Raw genomic sequence first — 22,297 nt, 5'->3', positions numbered from 1 at the left:
TCATTGTCATGACCCCGGCTATGACACATTCATCATCATTAAATAAACTCAGAAAATTGTCTTACTTTGTAAGTCTTCGCAATTTTCTAGAGTACAATGCTAAACACCGATTAGTATGAGAAGATCAGGTGGTTATTGGGATATGTCAGAAATAAAACATGGCAGATTGAATGAGAATAGCTTAGATCAGTTATTGTTTGTCCATGAAAAATAAATTGAATGAATGATTCAATAATCAGATGATTACATTGAACGATATACACACGTATATATAGAGGTTACATAACGTTAAAGTAAAAGATTAAAGAGCTAAAAGCTAAATTAAGCTTAAAAGCTAATTAACTAAAAAGAAAAAGCTAAATGCTAAATAAAGCTTAAAAGCTAATTAACTAAAAAGCTAAATGACCATTAAACAAGGAACTAAATATAGGTGACTAAAATATAATTAAATATTCTAATACCCTCCCTTAATGGTCATTCTATCTACTAACTACCCTACAGAAGACATTGCAGGTCTTTTGATCACAAATGAAAAGAACACTCTGCTGTGGTGGAGACCCCTCCCTGGATCTGAAAAGTGTTAATGACGAAGAATACCAAAATCCATCCAACTTGACGTTGGGTAACCAAACTGAAACCCGAGACCATGATTTTGAGGAAAAATCGGCAAACCCTTTTGTAGAAGAGTACCAACTCCAAAACTGACTGCAAGATACCAGGGTTGCAGATGTTTGCCCTGGCAGGTGCGATCCAAACTAACTGCAACAAAGCACGATTTTGAGGAAAAAACCGTCAAACCCTGAAATAGGAACCCTCGAAAAGAGAATTTACGATTTTGAGGAGAAAATCGAAAAACCAAGAAATCTGAGGTTACAAATCATCATTTTTGTAGAAAAAAATGGTAAAACCCAGATAACTAAAATCTTACGCAAATATCGCGGATTACAGATGAGATAATTTTTAAGGGAAAATTATAAACTCTGCGAACAATTTTTGAGGAAAAAATCGTGAAAACCCTTCCATGATTTTTTGTGGAAAAAATCAGAAAACCGACAGACAATTTTTCAGGAAAAAATCGTGAAAACCCTGGGACCTGTAAGCCGAGGTCTGGCCTAAATCAATCTGATCAAGGCAACGATATTCAAATATCGTGAACATGCACTGTTTCCAGGTTGTGGTAGCTGTTGAACTTCTGTCTGTGTTCCAACATGATGTTGGTCAAAGATGCCATCACAAAAATGGAGGTTGAACGAGGTCAACCTAGTGAAAGCATGAGACAAAAGAATCTGATTCAAAAATCAGAATAGAAGTAGCTGCACAAAAAATCTGAAACCTTGGAGGAGAAACCTTGGAGGAGAATTCTGGCACGAATTCCAAAGCGTGAATTTTGAGGTTTGGAAGAAACCCAGAAATTAAAATTTTCTGCACACTTAAAACAGCAAAAATCCCAACGTCCAGTAGAAATTGTGAACTGTTTTTAAATTCCAAGGCAAATTTGCTAGCACAAAAATCGAGGCACCCAAAAAAATCTGAGACCAACCCAGAAAAGCTCTCGAAAAACCCACCAAGAATCTGAAAACAGAATGCAGATCCGACGGCTCAAAAATTGAGGCACGGAAAATGATGCACCCAAAAAAATTTGACGACGACCCAGTTGACGTCTCGAAAAACCCACCAAGAATCTACAAGAAAAATAAAATTTCGACTTGAACTGAAGGGTCAAAACCCTAGTCGAAAATTGCAGAAACCCTAGGAAAATTTTCAATCTGCAAAAAAAACTCCAAGTTGCAGGCCCGAATCTCCAGAACGCTAAAAAAAACATGAACTGTTGCCCAACACAAAGAAATTCGCCCACGAACCAGAAACCCTCAAAAAGCCTTCTAAAAAGTAAAATCGTTTTTTAATTAAAAAACAATAAAAAAAAATCTGGAAAATATTATAGAAAGAAGGGCATGAATTTTTATTAAAAAATTCGCCAAACTTTAAAGAGTCCCATCGACCTGCTCTGATACCATGAAAAATAAATTGAGTGAATGATTCAATAATCGGATGATTACATTGAACGATATACACACGTATATATAGAGGTTACAAGACAATGTTCTATAATTAGAACATAACGTTAAAGTAAAAGATTAAAGAGCTAAAAGCTAATTAACTAAAAAGAAAAAGCTAAATGCTAAATAAAGCTTAAAAGCTAATTAACTAAAAAGCTAAATGACCATTAAACAAGGAACTAAATATAGGTGACTAAAATATAATTAAATATTCTAATAGTCCAGTGGTCAGACTGAGCAATGCAACGATCTTTTATAAGAAAGAAGATGCAGTTAGAGCAGTGATTCATATTAGTAAAGCAGTGATTGAGATTGTTTATATTAATTATAAACAATAGACATAAAATAACAGTTTCATTAAGACAATTAAGATAATTAAGACAATGATTGACAATAAAGAGGGACTTCATAAGTACAACTTCATAAAGGGAATGTTATTAAAGCAAACAAATCATTTGTTTGGAAGACAGCAATTTACATAAGACAACAATTGTTTGGAAGAGGTGCAATGTGTATGATGAGGTGCATCCAATAAGACTAGTTTATGTGTAAATGAATAAGTGCAATTTTTTTTACAGATGTTAAGCAGCAATTAATAATGAGGGAATAAAGTGTTTATAAAGGGTGCGATTAGGAAAGGTGAAAATAACTAAAGGTGATGTCCATTCAAAGAAATGCCTTTCTACATGGAGACATAAAGGTTTATATAGAAAATAGAAAGACAATAATAAGGGGAGGACAGATCTAATTGCAGAGACATCAAGATAGGCAGCAGACTTTGTTAATCACAAAGTGCTGGATATGATGTTACAAAATCTTTGTCATGATTCACTCATCATAAACAATGTTTGAATGGATAAATAATTAATATATTACTGCTAATGTTATCAATTCTACATTTATTGTTATTATTAATATATATATATTGAACATAGTTAATTATCATAAAGATTCCTCTAAAGCTTTCATCCAATCTGCTGTCCCATTATGGAGGGGAGAGTACATATGAGGGATGTAGCTAGGGATCCATTCAGGTAGAGACACCCCAAGTGAGGCTGGGAGGCCGAATGGCAGGTGTCATTCCGTGCTACTGGGCTTGATGGAACGGCTCAAGGTGCTATGTAATGATCTCTCAAGGATCTCCATAATGAGGATGGGTTGTTGGGTAAAGCCTTAAAGGAATCCACATGCATATGATGTAATTAGCCCGGGAAGTGAGTTTCTCCTATAATGTTATGGATTTATATGTTGACAATCTTTAATGAATAAATAGCTATTGTGCAGGATCTAAATCAAGGGTTTAGCTGGGCAATTGTGCATTCTTAGATATAATTCATCCTTATCAGATTGTGATTCTAGGGTAAATTAGGAAAGGTCCCAATAGGGGACATTACATTGAACCTGAACTGATCCCATCTAGTATGGCACCTAAATCTGCCAAATGGCCTAAACCTGGTAACAGAGGAATTAACTAAGAATAGAAAACAACAATTTCCTCAATACTTGAATTTTGTAGCTGATCACTACACCTCAAACTTGTGATGATCAAATCACTATTTCATGGCTTGTATATATAGGCAACGCACTGACCAAAACCGTGGATTTCCACATGACACCTGACCAAGTTAGTTGCCATGAGGTGGCACAAATCCCAATGCCTTATTTGCCTATTCTAAGATGTGTCCAAAAGATGCTTTTGCACTTTTTACCAATCGGTTCAAATTAGGCAATTCCTTGTAACTTATAGCTTAACCAATTTGTCCCCATGTAGAATGCAGCGTTGCCTTCCACTCGGGTGTCCTTTTTGTCATTTAGCAACCCCAAATTAAGTCCCAATGTCTTATACAACATGACAAGTGTCCCTAACATGTTGTATCGAAGTGTGGTGTCCTTTTCTACAAGAGGGTCCTTGTTTTCATAATTTTGAAGTTGCCTAATAACTGTGATGTCCCCCATCCCTAGGTGAACCACATGAATGAACAACATTGTTATGCAAGGTGTACAACAAGTCTGTGGTTGGTTTATTCCACTATCATTTTAGCTCACATGTCTAATGAGAAAGGGATTGAGATGGATGTTCCTTTTGATCCAAATTTTGTATTGTTGTTGGGTATGGGAAACAACATGTAGCTGTTGTGTTGAGAGGTGTAACTACAATGGCAGCAGAGTGAGCGGATGGTTTTAATTGAGCGAGTGGATAACAAAAACTCTTTAACATAAATTTAATGACCATTTACATGCCAAACCTCTATTACACCAAATTGTAGGTGGTGATAGTTGATATATATGGGTAGCACAGATGTGGAAAATTAGAAACCTAATAAATGAGGATGGATATCTTAAATACCTCTTCCTAAAAGACACGAAGGGATATCAATCTTGAGGCACCTATCTGACCTATGTCACAATCAAATATAGGCACCTTGTGATTGATATCTCTTGGCATCTTTTATATAGATGTATTGAAGATATCTATGCTAGTTAAACTCCACTACAAATACAAGATATTAGCAATCTTGTTCTCTATTGGATTTGTGACATAGGCTAGATGGGTGCCTTGAGATTGATAACGTGTTGGCATCTTTTAGATAGATGTATTTGAGGTATCTATGCTATTTAAACTCCAGTAAAAATACAAAATACTAGCAATCTTATGCTCATTAACATTGACTTCATATTTGCCATTTCTTTATCTATTGTGATTAATAGGTTGTCTCTGCTTTTAAATTTTGTTGCTTTGCTTTTTTTTTTGCAGAAATTAAAAAATATCTATGAAGCCAAAAAATCTAGAATTTGTAATTCTTTATCTCAAATAGAGAACAGAACTGTCAATGGTAATTTAATTTCTTGAAACAGTTTACAAGACTCATTTTGTTATTTATAATAGGTCATCTGTTATGATGGTACTATATACATGACTAAAATATCCTGCATTAATTTTGTGACAATAAAACTTGGTGTGTCCTGTCTCCACGTCCCATCCCTCCCACCTACAAAGGAGACTGAAAATAATTACCTTTTCTCTTTCCTATGTTATTTCAGTAAAAAATCTTTCTTTTATTTCCTTTATATTTTCAGATTTATGATTGGTATTCACAATTTCTATTTTTAATTGGTAAATTTCTTTGTTGGCCCTCCTTCATCTTAGATTTCATGATCAAGGAGCTTTATTTTGTCAAATTCATCCATGATTTGAACCTGGTCTTGTCTTTTGGTGTATGCCACACCCAGAATTAAATCTGGTAGTTTATTTGGTTAAACATTCAACCCCTATACATATGAAAACGTAGCATGTCTTCTGGGGATTTGAAAACGTATCATCCGCCATGAAAGGCTTGATGATTTACCATTTGAGCTCATTCTATTTGATACAAATTCTGTTTTCTTAATTTTGGTACATAGTAATGTTTGTTTATATTTATATTTGCTGTTGTATGATTGTGTTTGTATCCTAGATTTTTTTTAATCTGCCATATCCTTGACATACACTTGATGTGTAGTAAACAATGCATCTTAATCTAAGAACATAGCCTCCAAAAGTTATCTCTTATTTGTATGGATACACATTTGTCAGATTTTTGTATGTGAATTTTTTGTATTATGTTTATCAAGTCATATTGTAGAAATATACTCTGCAACTTAGTTACATTGATTTTATTTGTCACGACCAAGCAATTTAAAATATGTGCATCTAGTACTTATCATTTGAGGTTTGATAGACGTATTGCATATTAATAAAGTTGATGATTGAGGCATTTAATATAAATTAATTAAATTTTGTTTGCTGACAATGACAGATATTTTTGAGGCATATTGGAGTGACGGGTATTATAAAGGCTCTAATACTTTGAAGTTTTTTAGTTCAGTTGGTTACCTATGCACTGTTAAATATTTTGGTGGTCACTACAAATGGTAATCTGTTATTGAATTGGCATGCAAATGGCAGGGCAGAAATAATTTTGTCAATGTTTAATAGCAGTCTCATGCTGTAGAGTGCAAACTAAAGAGTTCTGTAACAGTAAAGGAACAAGATTGCAATAATTTTGGGCCATTGGTTTTCATGTCACTGACAGTTTTATGTGCTGGAAGTATCCTGCGTAATAATTTCTAGTCAATTGAGAATCAATTCTCAAGTTTGACAGGAAATTTATCTAAACAACAAAAAGGTTGCTATAGCAATATTCAGTGGTTTAAAAATCTATTGATAATTTGATACTGAATTTGCACCTTAATAAAAAGCTTCTGGAATATTTATGATCTTCAGCAGAGGTCAATTTCAACCTTGTGGTGCCGCAGTTCTGGTTTCTGCTTGTAAAATCTTAATTGCATGCTCAATTAGCTGCGGGCTTTTGAGAAATCGAGTTTCAAAAGTTAGTACTCTATCTTGTATTGAGAGGGACTTGTGAGTCATTGGTTCAATGGTAGGGAGGGCTAAATGGAACTTTTTAGCAGACAATGGAAGTATGGCAATATTTACAGGTATAGTGAAGGCCACAAGCTCATTGTTTTTAACTGGAGAAGAAAACACATTCCGTACATGGGCAATAATTGTTGCGGGTACTTTTGTTCTTATTGCCGTTTGCCTGTCAATGTTCCTCATCTTTGAGCACCTGACTGCTTACAAAAATCCTGAGGTTTTTGCTAATAATCTCTTCTATTCATCATTTACTATTACATAGAGCATGCAACCTGTACATATCTGCCTCATGCAATGTCTTAACATTTGGGTGATCTGACTTAGAGCTGTTATGCATTAGATGTTATAAAATCTAATTTTTTCTTTGGATGTTGATTGTATGTTAAGTCTTGTTTCTTCTATCAATTTTCTTTTTGTTCTATTCATGTTACCATTTTGACAAGGATATTATACAAATTTTGGCAGGAACAAAAATTTCTTATTGGAGTTATATTAATGGTTCCTTGCTATGCAGTTGAATCGGTAAGTTTATTGAATTCATTGCTTCAGGATATCTACTATAACCAATGATTGATTATGGTTAAAGATACAGCTGTTTACCTCCATAAAAGATCCTTATTATTCAAAATTTCAATCTCCTTGTGCACTTGTTTTTCTTCAATTGTGCCCTTGAGTTTAATAGGCAATTAAAATTTATTCCATATGTTAAATTTCAATTTATTTCAAATTTATTTTTGCAAAATTTAGAAAAATAAAATTACAAATATTATTAGTTAGAGTATATAGATATTAAATAAATTAGCAAGCAAAATTTTAGATTTAAGTAGAAATAAAATGGAATCTTAATTTTTGATATTTAAAAAGTATTTTAGCACATAGTATTGTTAGATTTTACGTATTTCACATATAGATATATAACATCTATTATTTGAAAAAATAAAGACAAAACAAAAGAAAATATTGATAGTAAAAGTAGTAATTAAAGAAATTATTAAAATTGTCATGTAATTTCAAGTGCTGTTTCTACTGCATAATAAAATAATTTTAAATTGTGCCTAAACATACTCACAAATATTATCTACACTGCATAATAAACGAAATAATGTAATTAAAATAAAATAATTCATAAATATTAAGGAAAATAATATAATTTTTAAATAAATAAAACAATAGATGTATCCTTGCATGTATGAAGTATATAAATATTACTTATAAGTAGATTGATTAATATTTAAATCTCTAAATCTATATAGAAAGTCATAAATATGTTGAAGTGGTTATTATTTATTTGAGAGATAATATATAGTTTGATACATCACCAATACGAAAATTCTAAAAGCTCAAACATTGACTTGTAATCTTTCTTCAACAAAATAGAAACTCTATTTTTTGACGAATCTTGACTAATAATAAATCATTAATACAATAAATTTAATATATTATATTAAAAAATTGTTCTTAAATAAAATTTTGTTGAACTAGCATACCTTTGTCTAGAAAATCTATGTAAAAAATGCTTAGAGCTATCATTCTCGAGGCACCTATTTTTGACTGGATTTGTGATTAAGTGAATAGGTGCCTGAGAATGATGTCTCTCAGTATCTTTTACATAGATTTTTCTAAAGATAAGGTATGCTAGTTAAATTCTAGGTATTAGGGGTTAATTTAATACCTGCTTTATGGTCTTCTTTTTATATTCAAAGTTAATAAAATTGATTTTAGATTTGTCAGATCGAATATTTGTATAATGACTATACACAATCAGGTTGTTGTTGAATTTATGCAATGTTTTCAGGTCTATTAGATACTTACATATTTATTTAGTGGCATAAAGATCCTTATTGTTTGATCCTTGCACACTTGAGGTCGATGAGAGGCTAACATTTTAAATTTCTCACTTATAAATCAATTGATCATACAGTCACAAATGAAACGGATTTGGTGAACAAATTTTTGAAATATGTAGAAGGTTATTTAATTCTAACCTACAAATCAGCGTTCAGTTAAAGGAAGTTATAATGGTCTTTGGAAGAATGCAGATTCTTTACCTCTTGGGGAAAAGGCTTAGTGTCTAGCTTTTCTACCTTTCATAGGATGAGACTTTTTATGTTCCTTTTTTGAGCTCAGCTGTGGTCCCTCTTAAGCTATGTTTCATTATGTTTGTGGGACAGGTATGACAGGGAATAGTGGGATGCATTTTGGGGTTGGCAGTGTTTTTTTGGATATACATATGTATAGATACATATATATACATATGTATAGATACATATATATACATATGTATATATATACGTGTGTTTATATATATACATATATACACATGTATATATATACATATGTACACATGTATATATATACATATGTACACATATACACTTGTATTTATAATTTTATACATATATACATACATATACACACATATATATGCATATATATACACATGTATCTATACATATATACATACATATACACACATATATACATATGTATCTCTATACATATATGTGTGTATATATACATATATATACATGTATGTATACATATAAATTTATAATATATGCATATGTATATTATATGTATATATACATATACATGTGTGTGTGTGTGTATGTATATATATATATGTATATATTATGTATATCTATGTATGTATGTATGTATATGTATATATGTATATACATACATATATATATATGTATAACTACAGTGGCCTCTTATTTTAGCATAAGAAATATAAGTATTGAACATGGATGTGCCCAATCTGTTACCTTGAAGAACCAAACAATAATGAATAATACCGACCGAACAATAGAAATTGTTCTCTTGATGAAAATAGAATCACCATGTTTCCAAGTTTAGAACAAAACGCGAATGAGAGTAAATGAGAGCATATGATCCCAATGGAACATTTTTTGAAGAGTATCGAAATATATCAATCTAACTGTTGTATCCAACCTTCTTAACATGCCTGTGTTTCGAATTGTTTGCCTTCAAGCCATGAGTTTCATTTGTGTGAAAATTCAAGGGTGACTAATTGTTGTAATCATAAACTATGCACTCTGCCTTCCTCTTCAAATCATGTCCGCAAGTGCAAAAAATATTGTGGTAATTATGAGTGGAAATGGGAGAGTGGGTTATATATAGGGTGTGCTTAGGCTTTCATAAGGTTGTAGGAGGTGCTAGTGGACCCCGTATGCTCATTTCTCTGTTTTATTTTAATTAGAAAGGGGACACCCAGTCTCATCAGCTGATGTTTCTACGATGCATCATGATTTTCCTAAGGATAGAGGATGGCCAGGGGGATATCTTTTGATGCTCCTATGTACTGGGGATGGGGTTGCAAGGTGGCGACATGTCCCTGTGTATCCCTGCTTTTATGCCATTTGGTACAGTATAAGATGATTTCACTCCAAGGAAAAATAATGTTGTTGAGGTCTAATTGTAGACTTTATGAAGTTTAGTTTAAATGTCTTTTTTACATTATTTTCTCTTTATTAAATTGTTTATCTTAAAAAATACAGCTAAGTCGGTTTCAGTAGATTATGGTTATCTTACGATGAGTCCATATAACCATGCTGAGTTTGATGGCAGTTGTTTTCAAATTTAGTGGACAAATGTTAAGATGATTAAGCTGTTTATTTTAGTCAAGAAATGTAACACATCCTTGGCTCTGGCAACTTGAATTCTAGAAAGGAATTCAATGATGAATGAATTGGCTTTAATTATATTATTAACTATGAGTAAACTGTCTTGATAGCAATTGAGAGGCAGATCAGTAACTCAACTATCAACTGTCTCATTGATCCCCTTGTAACAATGTGAATCTTCATTATATATGCTGTTGTAATCTTCTTAGTAATTATATGCTGTTGCAATCTCCATGGGTTATGTTTTATAGGAAGATTGAAATTGGATAGAGCATTCTTGGAGGCATTGAAGATCATGACTGATTCTAGTAAAGCTAATCATTAGATGGTGAAGCTTGCAGAAGTGTGCTAGTGGAATGACCTTGATTTTAAGAGGTCGGTCTCCTTATTTTAAATAAATAAATTAGTAAATAAAATTATTTAATAATTACTGGGGGCTGACTATGGTAACGATAATAATTAAAAAATGTGCATTTCTGACTGGGCCTACCTGCCCTAATGTGTTGTGGTGGTTATTTTTTCCTTGGGCCGACTTGAGGAGGGCATTTGGTATATATACAGGCAGCTCACTTGAAGAAGGCATCAAAGATCATTTTGCAAAGAATGGCATTACATGAATGCTCTGACTTCTGAGACGAAAACCTCAGTAGTTTCTTCAGGTGGGACGACAACCCTGCCTGATGCTACTTCTTGCACAGCTGTGAGCCTGTTCGCCATTTAAAGTAGAGAGTTGTTTGCAGGTCTGAGCGCAGCTTACCAGATGGGAAAATCATAAGTGGCTGGGAGAATGAGATATCAGAAATAAGGGCACAACCTATTGGGAGACACCGACCGACTGTCATCCTTTGCTGTGTGTCTCATTGACACCAGCAAAGCAAGGGAATAATGTGATTGTGAAGCTGCCATTGGGAATTTAGTGCGGTAATGTGCATTGTTCTGGGGGCTTCATTGTTGTTCTAAGGACAAATGTACCGTTTGGAATATTGGAGGAATATCGAGCCTTGCAGAGTTGTATCGACCCTTATTCCTTGTGTTTGGCTGGAAGCTGGAGCTGCACCATTTCAAGGCGCACTACATAAATCTAGTTGAATTACTCACCAAAAACAAAAACTCGCCAAGGCCCCCCCAAAAAACTCGGCAACTTAAAAATTTGATTAAATTTAATTAGAAATACATTTTTTTTGCAAAATTCAGGGAGGAGATGCATCCAATGAGTCAATAAATGCAAATTGGGTACAAAATGGCATCCTCTTGTGGAATGCTGATGGCTGATAGATTGAAATAAAATGAAATAGCAAATCGTTTTTGTAAAACTAAAAGTAAATACTACATAAAAACATTTTACATCTTCCTCTTCCCAGCTCTAGTGAAAACTAGGTGAGGGATAGAACTAGAGGGTCTAGTCCTAGGAGTCCGATGTGGCTTCCCCACCTTGCCAAAATTAGGTTGAGGGTAGCACCCCTCGCGGGGGTCTGAGGGTGAGAAAGAGAGGTGTAGAGATAGGTCTAGGTCTTGGGGGAGAGAGGAGAGAGTGGTAGAGAGAGGGTATAGAGGAAGAGTGATAGGAAGATAGATAGGTCTAGAATTCGGGGCAGATAAAGTGAGTGAGATAGAGAGAGCTAGAGAATGCTGATAGGAGCCTATTGATTATTGAAATTTGACTGTCCGAAAATATAGAAGATCTTCTAAAACCTAGAAGGGGTCTCTGAGGGTGAGAAAGAGAGGTGCAGAGATAGGTCTAGGTCTTGGGGGAGAGAGGAGAGAGTGGTAGAGAGAGGGTATAGAGGAAGAGTGATAGGAAGATAGATAGGTCTAGAATTCGGGGCAGATAAAGTGAGTGAGATAGAGAGAGCTAGAGAATGCTGATAGGAGCCTATTGATTATTGAAATTTGACTGTCCGAAAATATAGAAGATCTTCTAAAACCTAGAAGATCTTCTAAAATATAGAAGGGACTTATACTTTCATGTATATATTCTGATGAAGAGAATGAGACTGACTTGAAAATATTTTTTTAGATAATTGTTTTATGTGTTTGGGCCTCCTTTTTTTATGCACATGAGTTTTTGTTGGAGACTTGCCGAGTTTTTGTGAAAATCTCTTTTTGCGGTGAGTTAATGGCGAAATTACTCTCCTGAGCCAAAAACTCGCAAGTTTTTGAAAAGTTGCCTAAGTTTTCGGCGAGTAGTCCATGTATGACATAAATTGATTCATCCACAATGGTGATGAACAGTAATAATGACGAGTTTGCGAGAGAGGACACTTGCTTGACTATAGTAATATGCTTGACAAATTTAAAGTTGCTAGCAGTTGTCACACAGACCTTCATGATGACAGTGAAGATATCTGAGATGTCTGTAACCGGCGAATTCAGGAAAAGTTGATGTCTTGGAATTGAGTTGGTGGCCTTCCTAGAGGATATGAAATAACAAAGTTATATGGTAGGCCACTGATGAGCTTCCTCAATAATAGCTCAAGGAGCTCAAATGTGGCCAATAGTCTTATGTCTCTTTTGAAGCTTTCCTCTCCCTCTGGTCTGAAATTACCACTCCAAATTCTTAGAAAGCACCCATGCCTGATACTGTGGCACCAAGTTAGTCAAATGTATGCCCAATCAAAATTGTTTTGTCCTTAATTTTAGTTTGAACCATCCCGTAACTTATGAAGGGGACGGATGTTGTGCTATAAGAGAGGGGAAATCATCTATAACTAATGTCTATATTCCGCTACCTAATTCATCAACATGAATCTTACTTATTCTCAATTTGCCTTGATTGTCTAAGTTGATGTTCTTTATGCAAAATGTATGACAACCTGACACTGTTTCTCAAATGCAATGTTAAGTGCAAGTGACATAAGGATGGATATATCAGTGAAATATGAGTACAACAACATGCATAAAGAAGGTAGATAACAACAATTGAATCAGAAAAAAATATAGAGATAATTCCAGAAGAATGAGAGATCTTCTTTTGGTGTCATTATCTCATTTTACTATTGACTACCTTTTTAAGGCATTGGTGGACATCTCTTGCACATACAAATACCTTTAAAGCTTTGCAATGGCTGTTAACACTTCTCAGTCACACCCCACTCCTTTTAGGCCCATAAGTTGAAGCAACGCAAGTACAATTCAACCAAAATACAACTACAAAATAACATTATTGGTCTCTTTTTGATGTATTATAGAACAAGAGTCCGTAAAACTTGAATTGATGAAATTCCAAAGACCTCATCTTCCCTTATCCCATAGGCTTTATTATTTTGTTGGATATGGGGCAGGTTTCAGCCCTTGCCAACATAGTAAGATGTGCCTTGTTCCCCTCATGATGTTTTTGGCCCTAGCAAAAATAGTTACATTGTTTCATTCCCATCCAAAATAGTAACAATATTTCATTCCCATCTAACATAGTAACACTATTTTTGCCCCTGCCTTAGCTAACATTGATACAAATTCTTATACCTTGCAAACTTTCACATTTGGACTTGAAATGACGTGTCATATTTTTTTCAAAGTACATAACTTTTGGGAGTAACCTAAATATTTAAAAATATTCTAATTTAGAGATCTCTCTTGTAATATGTTAGATGCTTTGTTGCCAATTGAGTTTTAAGAGAGTTTTCATGAGAACTGATTAATGACCATGTTATCTGATTTCACTAACGTAATTGGTCTACTTTGGAACAGAAAACCTCAAGCAAGCAATCTAATCTCAAAGATCTTCCATAGGGGAGGCAAGATAATCCTTTCATGGTTAAGAAACTGCTAATTGCTCTTTTAGTGTTACTTAGAGAGTAAATGATAGAAAGGAGGAGAGAAGATTTAAATGATTAGTTGATGTAGAAAATCATAAAAGAGATGCATATGAGATCTTCTTGGAAGTTGGATGAGAGAGGTCTTTGGGAAATGAAAGAGACTATAAAGGAGCTCATTTTGCCTGGAAACAAGAAAAGCATGCTTTTGTTAGTAGGCTTAGAAAGGCTACAAACATGAATTTTGAGATCCTCAGTCCATTTATTTTTATTCAAATTTTTCTTGTTACAGCCATTTCAACAAGAAGATGGACCTTTTCTCTTTTGTCCACTTGCACCCATAAGATCTGTTTCTTCCTCTTTTAGTGTCCTTCTATGAGTGCTCATTAGTTAAGTCCTATTAACTGTCTCTTAATTTTGAATTCCATTGATCAGCGATCCGTGGGATGGCATGTGCTTAGTAATCCTTGCTGTGTAACTAAATTTGATCTTTCTTATCAGCAAGAATACTGTCTGTTTCCTGCAATTGTTACTGCAGAATAGTTGATATCACAATCCGTTTCCTATTTCTATCAAGTTTTTAGAGTTAATCTTCAAAGTTTTGTGTGTTAGAATTTGTTGTCTCAACCTTTTAAGATCAAGGGGTTTCAACCTGCTTGGATCAATTAACTTCTATATTGGACGCAGCTTGAACGACAATGCATGTTGAAGATTCTAGGAAATTACAGGAAAAGCATTAGATTTTTTATAAAGTTAGATAGGAATTAGGCCTCATGGAATTCTCAAATTAGTTTGAAATCACTGATAAATTCATCTCATAATGTGGATTGACATGTCATCAAAACCACTTTAATTATAAACTTTCATTTTAGGAGACACCTTTGAGGAGAATGAACAATGAAAAACATTGTTCTTGGGAAAATTATGATTTGTTGCATTAAATGAATAAGTGCTGATATGATAAATTGGAATGCTGGCCTATGAGGACCATATGATCAGTTTTCTATACATGAGGAATAAACCTCAATGACTAGCTTGACAATCAAATATTTTAATAATTTGGTTATAATTTTGTATGTGACCAATCCTCCGAACTTGCCAATATCATGGTTACAAACTTGGAGTATCAATGGGCTGATTTTTAACTTGGACATGGAACTCAGACTGGACAAATTGAAACTATGAAATATAGAGATTTTTTAAGGATTTAAAACTTTTGTCATGCACCCTTCCCCTTCACTAAATCAACTTTAAAGACATAATAAACTAATCAATTAGAAGCTCCTTGATCAGATACACTGTAAAGACACTCCCTAATTTTTCATTTTGTTTTGTGACCAATAAAATCATAATATAAACTTGCAAATACTGAATCTGATTTTTATTGTTAATACTATAACCGTTTTAGATCTGAAACTGATTTTTAATGTTAATGCTACAACTGTTACAAAATCCTTAAAAGATTTTGATTCGATATTGAAATAAACATTACAACAATAGATGACATATGGAAGCCCATTAAGAAATACCTCCAAACCAGGTCAGAGTTGACAGTTACAGGTCTGAACATGGGTCAAAATCATGCTGCTAGAGGCAGGTCAGCCACGAAAATATTCCACATCAAACATTCCAATATGGATTAATGGGGCGATCAGCTCCTAGAAAATTCATTAAATCTCCATAACACATTAATCCTCTTGGAAATTGGTTGCATTTGCTCAGTGGAAGTTAGGTGCCCTCCAATGACCAAGATTTAGCACCAAACCCTAGGGACTTGGACCTAGAAGAGTCATGCCAAGCTGGTAGGAAGCCTTGGGAAGGTACGGCTACCTCAAGAAACTGATATCTGCTGCGAATCCACTGAAATTTGCTCCTATTTGTGTTGCCCAGCAGTGGATAACATTTTCCATTTTCCCTTTTCAATTCAGCCTCTATTAGCAATTCTATCGCTGAGAATAGGGGGTGCAACCTCCTCTTGAAGTGATACAGCCAGGTCCAAGTCCGCTAAAAAATACTCCAGAAAGCTCAACATCAAACACTGCAATTCATTAAAAATCAGTCTTCCAATCTGCCATCAATAAACCATGAAAGTCCTCATTTTTTGAAACTTTGGATTACCAAACTCTATGAAAACATTGGTGATTCTTGTGTGAAATCACACCAACCAGCTAGGTTCACCACCAAACTAGTGATTTGATGAGGGTTTTGTCCTCAATCAATCCTGTTATGTGTGCACTTTCAATAATGTCAAATGAGAGCCAAAATCTCCTTTATATAGAGTTGGAGGGAAAGAGCAATTTAAAATTCAAATTAATTCATTTCTTTCAAAAAGGCTCTTTTACAATTTTAAATTAAGTCGAAGCCCCCCTTTTACCTGGGCATCCAACTTGGGGAAACATAACATCACTTTATTTAAATTAAAACACTTAAAATAAATAATATAATGCTACTTTATAGCTTTAGTGTAATAATTAAAATAATCCCGATTACATTGTAGAAAGCACCGTAAGGCATTGAAAACTGAAATTGATCACGCCATGAAGTTACTAATGCTGAAGAATAATGCCAAGTGCTAAAGTGGGGACTTACTAAAAATAGCAGTGTCCTCCAAGAACCGTGGAAAACAATCCAAAAGGCAAAAAATGTTGCAAAGAAGTGTTGCCACCAACTAGAACACCAACTGATCACCACATTGTTGTTGGAAGCCAAGAAAACTGATATTGAGCCCTCCAAGAATTTTGGAGTCCTTTTAATCACCACCAATTCGCCTATGGCAACCTAGGGATAGGCTAACGAAAATCAATAGCTTACTAGGTTCGAGAAGGGGACATTACATACACTAGTATACATCTATTAAATGAGTACACTATTTAAATTAAATATTCTCAAGTGTTTTAGGTATCCATGGCATAAAAAGCAAAAATCAGAAGTACAACTATGGTTGAGAAGAGCTTGCATCACTTGGCTCAATATCTGTAGCTCTATGGTGGGCCCTACATTTGCATTTTAGATAGGTCCTTGATGCTGATGCAATCATCATATTTGTGTGCCTATCAAGGACAACATCTAAAGGATTTGCTCGCGTTATCCTCATTTATATCTACAGTATTATGTTATTTCTATATATTGTAATCTTTCCTTCAGTAATAGATAACTAAGTATTTTACCAGTTCTTTCCTGAACAAACTCAAATTTTCAAGTTAATGAATATATTTAAAAGACAAATATTGTTTCTATAAGCCCAGTAGCATGTATAACTTCAACATGGGATTAAGGAAGAAGCAATAGGTACAAGAAAAACTTATCAAGAATAGTTAAATATCGGGTATGGGTATTCAAATTTTTGAAATTTGAAGCTCTCCATGGATGAATATATTTTGCATTAAATTTTTTGGGTTGGATATTGTTCTTTGTTACAACAAACATCATTGTGCAAAAGGAGGTCATGAAGCTTTGTTATAGGAGGGAAAAATTACATTACAATACATTACACATAATGAAGTCCAAAAGAAAGTCAAGGTAGAGCAAGTTCAAGAAGCTACTAAGGTGTGCACAATAGAAGAAAACGACAAGCAAGAGGATTTTGATGTAAAGAAGAAAGAGGAAGAGTTTTCCTCCCTTCCTAAGTCAAAATTATGAGCAACAAGCAAGGTTGAAGAATCAAAAGAGTGCTCTGAATTGTGAGGCAAGAATTGGGGACACACAATAATACATGGAGTTAACAAGCCAATCACTATGGATTTTCATGGAATTGAAGGAACAGTTACAACAATCAGTGGCATTATAGAAGTAATGTCTACTCAAGTCAAAAACTGACTTTGATAAGGAGTGTAATTAAATGGGTGTAGAAAATGTGTATCAAGGTAAAAATAAGCTAAAACAAGTGCAAAGATCAATTATGAATGGTTGGATGCTTGGTCATGGTGTCATATTTGTAATGACTTGTGATAGTCATACTATTTGGCTTCTTCTCATGTTTTGTGGATCAAACATGCCAAGGAGGGATGTCACGTTATGCACCTAGTGATATGATATTATAATGTATTTAGGTGGATGGAGATGTTGACATGGTGCAAATGCCTTAAGTTATTTATATTGGGTCATCTCGACAATTGGAGTAATTAATTATATTAGGTGACGAGCATTTGGATTACCCCTTCATTATCTTATTAGGAGGTGATTATCATTGTAAGGATTTGTGTGGAGTATTCTATTGTATTTGGGATCATTTGGAGATGTAGCATGGAATGGCTTATTCCATAATGATATTGTAAGATGTTCGCCCAACTTAAGGGTTTATTTTGTTTTTGCATATATTGGATATTAGGACATCTTGGCCCATAAACATCTCTTGTGTTAAGTGAGATCTATCTTCTACACTATCTTATTGCCATTATTATATGTGTGGATCATATCATTGGGATCCTTTTTTCTTTGTTGTCTTGAGTTCATATGTTGAAACTCTTTCATCTCATTCTCAACCTCTAGACTTGCTTGTGTACATGAATCTAAATCTTGGCAAAGATTTTGTGCAAGGTTATATTTTAGATGATTTTATACCTCCTTTCATATGCTTAGAATAGTTGCAAACAACCTATTCCTTTCTTTATACCTTCTTTCCCATGTTTTGAGCAAGGGTCTTTAGACTTGCTAGTTCTCCTACTCGTTGATGCCATATTCTTTTTGGAAAATGGAAATAAAGCCTGGTAGAAGGGAAATAGTAATAAAAAAATCCTACAACTTAGATGCTAGTAATAATAAAAAAGAAATGTTAATTACAAAAATACAGGCTACATGATAGTCATTCAAATTTCAAAAAATGATGGTAAAAAAAAATTAGAAGCTAGACCTAGCACATACATGATTTGGTGACCCTAAAAGTGAAAGTTGGAAGCTTGAAACTTGAAAAGATCAGCAAACCATTCTTGTAATATGTAGTTGGAAGCTTGAAGTGTGAGAGTGGGAAGCCATGTGCCAACATAAATAACATGCAAACCTGCAAAAATCTAAACACAGTCCACATAATTGGTTGTAAACACAACTCTCAGTCTCACAATTATGCCCTAGTCATTTGTGGCATGAATTGTGCTATATAAACAAAATTCTTGTATGTCTTTTCTACTTCAATCCTGTTTGAGTTTTTTTTTTTAGCAAATTTAGTTACTGTGATTTTTTGGCAATGATGGTGATCTCTCTTGAAAAACTTGCATCAAGTAATTTACAAAAACTTGGTGCTGACTTTTTCCCTTGGTTGCTTGTTTGTTATTTCACTCGTACTCGTATTGTTTTCAACTATGTTACTGGTTCTAGTATGGACCTTAGTTTGGGTTCGTGGATTTGACAAAAAACAATTGGGGCTGGGTTTGTTTTGGGTCCGTTTGTGCAAAAAACATGTAAAAATCATAAAAATATATTTTCATAGACTAAAAAAGGAATTAAGGTTATAATAGCAGATAACGTAATACAATCAACAAAACCACCATAAACTTGAAATGTCATTTAAAATATAAATGATAAATATTTGGAAATTTCATTGCTCAAATTTCAAGTTCAATATTAAAATAGTATTAGTAATATAATAATATTTAAGTTCAATAACAATCAATTTTCAGTCACAAATATTTTCTAAATCATCAACACTTGCATCATTATTGACATTAGGTGATGTAGGAATATTTGAAGTATCACAAGTAGTGCAATTGCCACTCACAATAAAAGTGTGCTTGCTTTATGATCTCATGTGTAACATGTTTGAAAGTGAAAGCATACAAAAGTTAGCTTGCTTTGGCTCCATATCCCATGGCTTCATGGGGGTCTAGGGTAAGTGCCTCCAACAGGGTTGAGGAGCAGTGCTCTTCATGCATTCCTTGTCGTGATATGCGGCGAGGTTGATGGGTTGAGCCCCCGTCACCAAGCCCAAATGAGGGCCTTCCAAACTACATGGATCTTCATGGCACACACTATTTTCATAATTTTTTAAAACACATTGTCCAAGGTGGAAAATTAAAAAAGAAAACAAAAAAAGGAAGAAAAATTGACAGATTTGCCCTAGTCTACTTGGGTTCCCTCAGATTCTGCCCAGGTTTGTCGTAGATGAACCCAATTATACTCTCTAGAATCTAGATTGTATTTGCAGGTGGATAGGATCTGATCATGGATCTGGTACGAAGTGAACCCAGATCTGACTGGTTTGCAGGCAAATTTGGTAACATGGTTTTTAAATATGAAATGAATTAGGGCTTAGCATCCTTCACCAAACAACATTGATTTGCCCTCCTTGCAGAGTTTGGCCCTCCTATTCAAAAGGTAGGTGCTTCAAGCAACACTTCACACATGCGAATAAGTGTCACATTGCAAATAACTTGATTATGAAATTTTCTTCTAATCTAAAATTTGATAAACCGCTGTTTCTCTACTCAATGTTGCGTGCTTAATTTAAGTGTAGTTTGCATTCTAATAGACTCAAAGACCAAATAATGCTAAGAGCCAGCTTCAAAAACTGCTCTTAAATGATTCGTGCCTATTCGTATTTTCACCAAGAACAGCTCCTCCCTCCTCTTTGCCTCCTTTTCTTCTGAATTCTACCTTTCACTGCTTGCAACAAGTTCACCCCTATTACATCAAAGAAAACTAATTGAAGAGTGCATTTTTTTGTTTTTACATTGGTTTGGTTTATCTTTTCTCCTATGGAATCCCTTTCTGGTCATGTACTCATACAAGAGTTCTTTAACTTTTTATTGATCCATTTTTATTCCTATTTTGGATGCAAATGAGGATGGGGTTTCCAACAAAGTTTCTTTTTATTAATATCAATAGTACATTCTTCACAATTTAGAATATATAAAAAGTCGTGCCAATGCAGCTTTTTCCTTATCCATAATCTTGAAGTAGAGATTCGTTCTTGCTTAGATTTGGGATGAGAAAAATAAGTACTGTCATTCTTACTGAATTCCATGATGGAAGTCTTTGAGTGTTGCATCCTCAAATGATGTTGGCTCAAACAATTATATTTGTTGGCATATGTGACTTAGCAATTCACTTGTATACATCTCCATCCCTTCCGTGTCTATGGCACTGTTGTGACCATTTCACACATCGCCCCATTAAAATGGGGGCCCCCTCTTTTTGCTCGTTTTTGCTCGCCTTTCGCTTTGCTCTTTAGGGTTTTGGTTTAGTGTGTCAATTGTTTGGACTAGGGTCAAACCTTAGGGTTTCTGTTACTGTGTTTTCAGGCCAGAGTCCAGTCCAATTTTGAGCTTTTGAGCTTCCTCTCGTGGAATGCAATTTTGAATAAAGTAAATTCGCCAGAGGCTGAGTAAGTTGGTCTAGTTTCAATTGGAATTTTGAATGCAGAGTCCAAATTTGTCTAAGTGTGAATGACGAGATTTTGATTTTTTGTCCGATTGAGTAATTTTCACCAAATTTTGAAAATTTTGATAATTGATCCCGGGCATTGGAAATGACTTGTTTTTGCCTTGTGAAGTGATTAAACTCCCAAAATCTTGATATTTTGGCCTGTAGGACCAAAATCGCTCCTGTCCCTCAGTGAAGGACCGGAGCTTGTTTTTCAAAATCTTACTATCTCTGCAGGATCAAGATGAATTTCGAATTGGAAGTAATAAAGGGAGGCATGTTCTTTCCGTTGAATATAATTTGAAGAATTTCACAAGCATGGAAATGTGCCAGGAGCAAAAATCGCTCCTGTCCCTCAGTGGAGGACCGGAGCTCGGAATCAAACATTGCCTTGTCCTTGCAGGATTTGAACAATTTGACGATTTGAGAAGATCAAAGGAAATACATTTCATCAGTTGAATATAGGTTGGAAGCGCAAACATGAGGAAAACATGACTTTGGAGCTAAATCGCTCCTGTCCCTCAGCCAGGGACCAGGGCGAAATTCAGTGGTAGCTCTCGTCCCTCTCCCAGGGACCAGAGCGATTTTCCTCATGAGGCATGTTTTGGGCAAAGATCAAGTAGGTTTTGAGTTTGAGGCAAACAAAGAAGGTATAACGAACTTATTGAAGACAAATTGAAGATTGCAAGACGCCTGATGAACTCTATATTGGCCTAGGCGCTCCTGTCCCTCAGTTAGGGACCAAAGCGATTTTTGCCTTAGGTCAATTTTTCACCAAGTTAGAACGAATTTCATGCCAAGAATAGGTGAAAGGGTCCACATCGAGTCTATTGAAGATAATTTTGGAAGTTAGCAAAGTGTGATGGAGCCTAGAACATCAAATTCGCTCCTGTCCCTCAGCCAGGGACCAGGGCGAAATGGTATTTATCTTGCCTTCCTCCCAAGTTTAAACCACTCTAAGTCAGGATACAAGCTGGCAAGGACGTTTTGAGGTGTCTCGACGAAGAACGGAGTTACAAGGACCGCCAAAGATGAAGGAATTGCACTATATGCTTAAGTTCGCTCCTGTCC

General features: G+C 34.6%; 1 protein-coding gene across 6 annotated transcripts in view; it reads left to right on the top strand.

Moving 5' to 3' along the window:
* Window positions 1-22,297, top strand: part of LOC131029709 (protein LAZ1) — a 62,234-nt gene that overhangs the window by 18,307 nt on the left and 21,630 nt on the right. For all 6 annotated transcript variants that reach the window (XM_057960320.2, XM_057960321.2, XM_057960323.2 and 3 more), the window contains 2 exons: window positions 5,855-6,691; window positions 6,940-6,996. In XM_057960320.2, coding sequence (XP_057816303.1) covers window positions 6,476-6,691; window positions 6,940-6,996 — 273 coding nt within the window. In that variant the 5' untranslated portion in view covers window positions 5,855-6,475. The remainder of the gene's footprint in view (window positions 1-5,854; window positions 6,692-6,939; window positions 6,997-22,297) is intronic.

This window comes from Cryptomeria japonica, chromosome 9, assembly GCF_030272615.1.
Source record: "Cryptomeria japonica chromosome 9, Sugi_1.0, whole genome shotgun sequence".
NCBI classification, from domain to species: Eukaryota; Viridiplantae; Streptophyta; class Pinopsida; order Cupressales; family Cupressaceae; genus Cryptomeria; species Cryptomeria japonica.
Note: the sequence above shows the minus strand (reverse complement) of the source record. Positions and strands in the feature narration are given on the sequence as shown.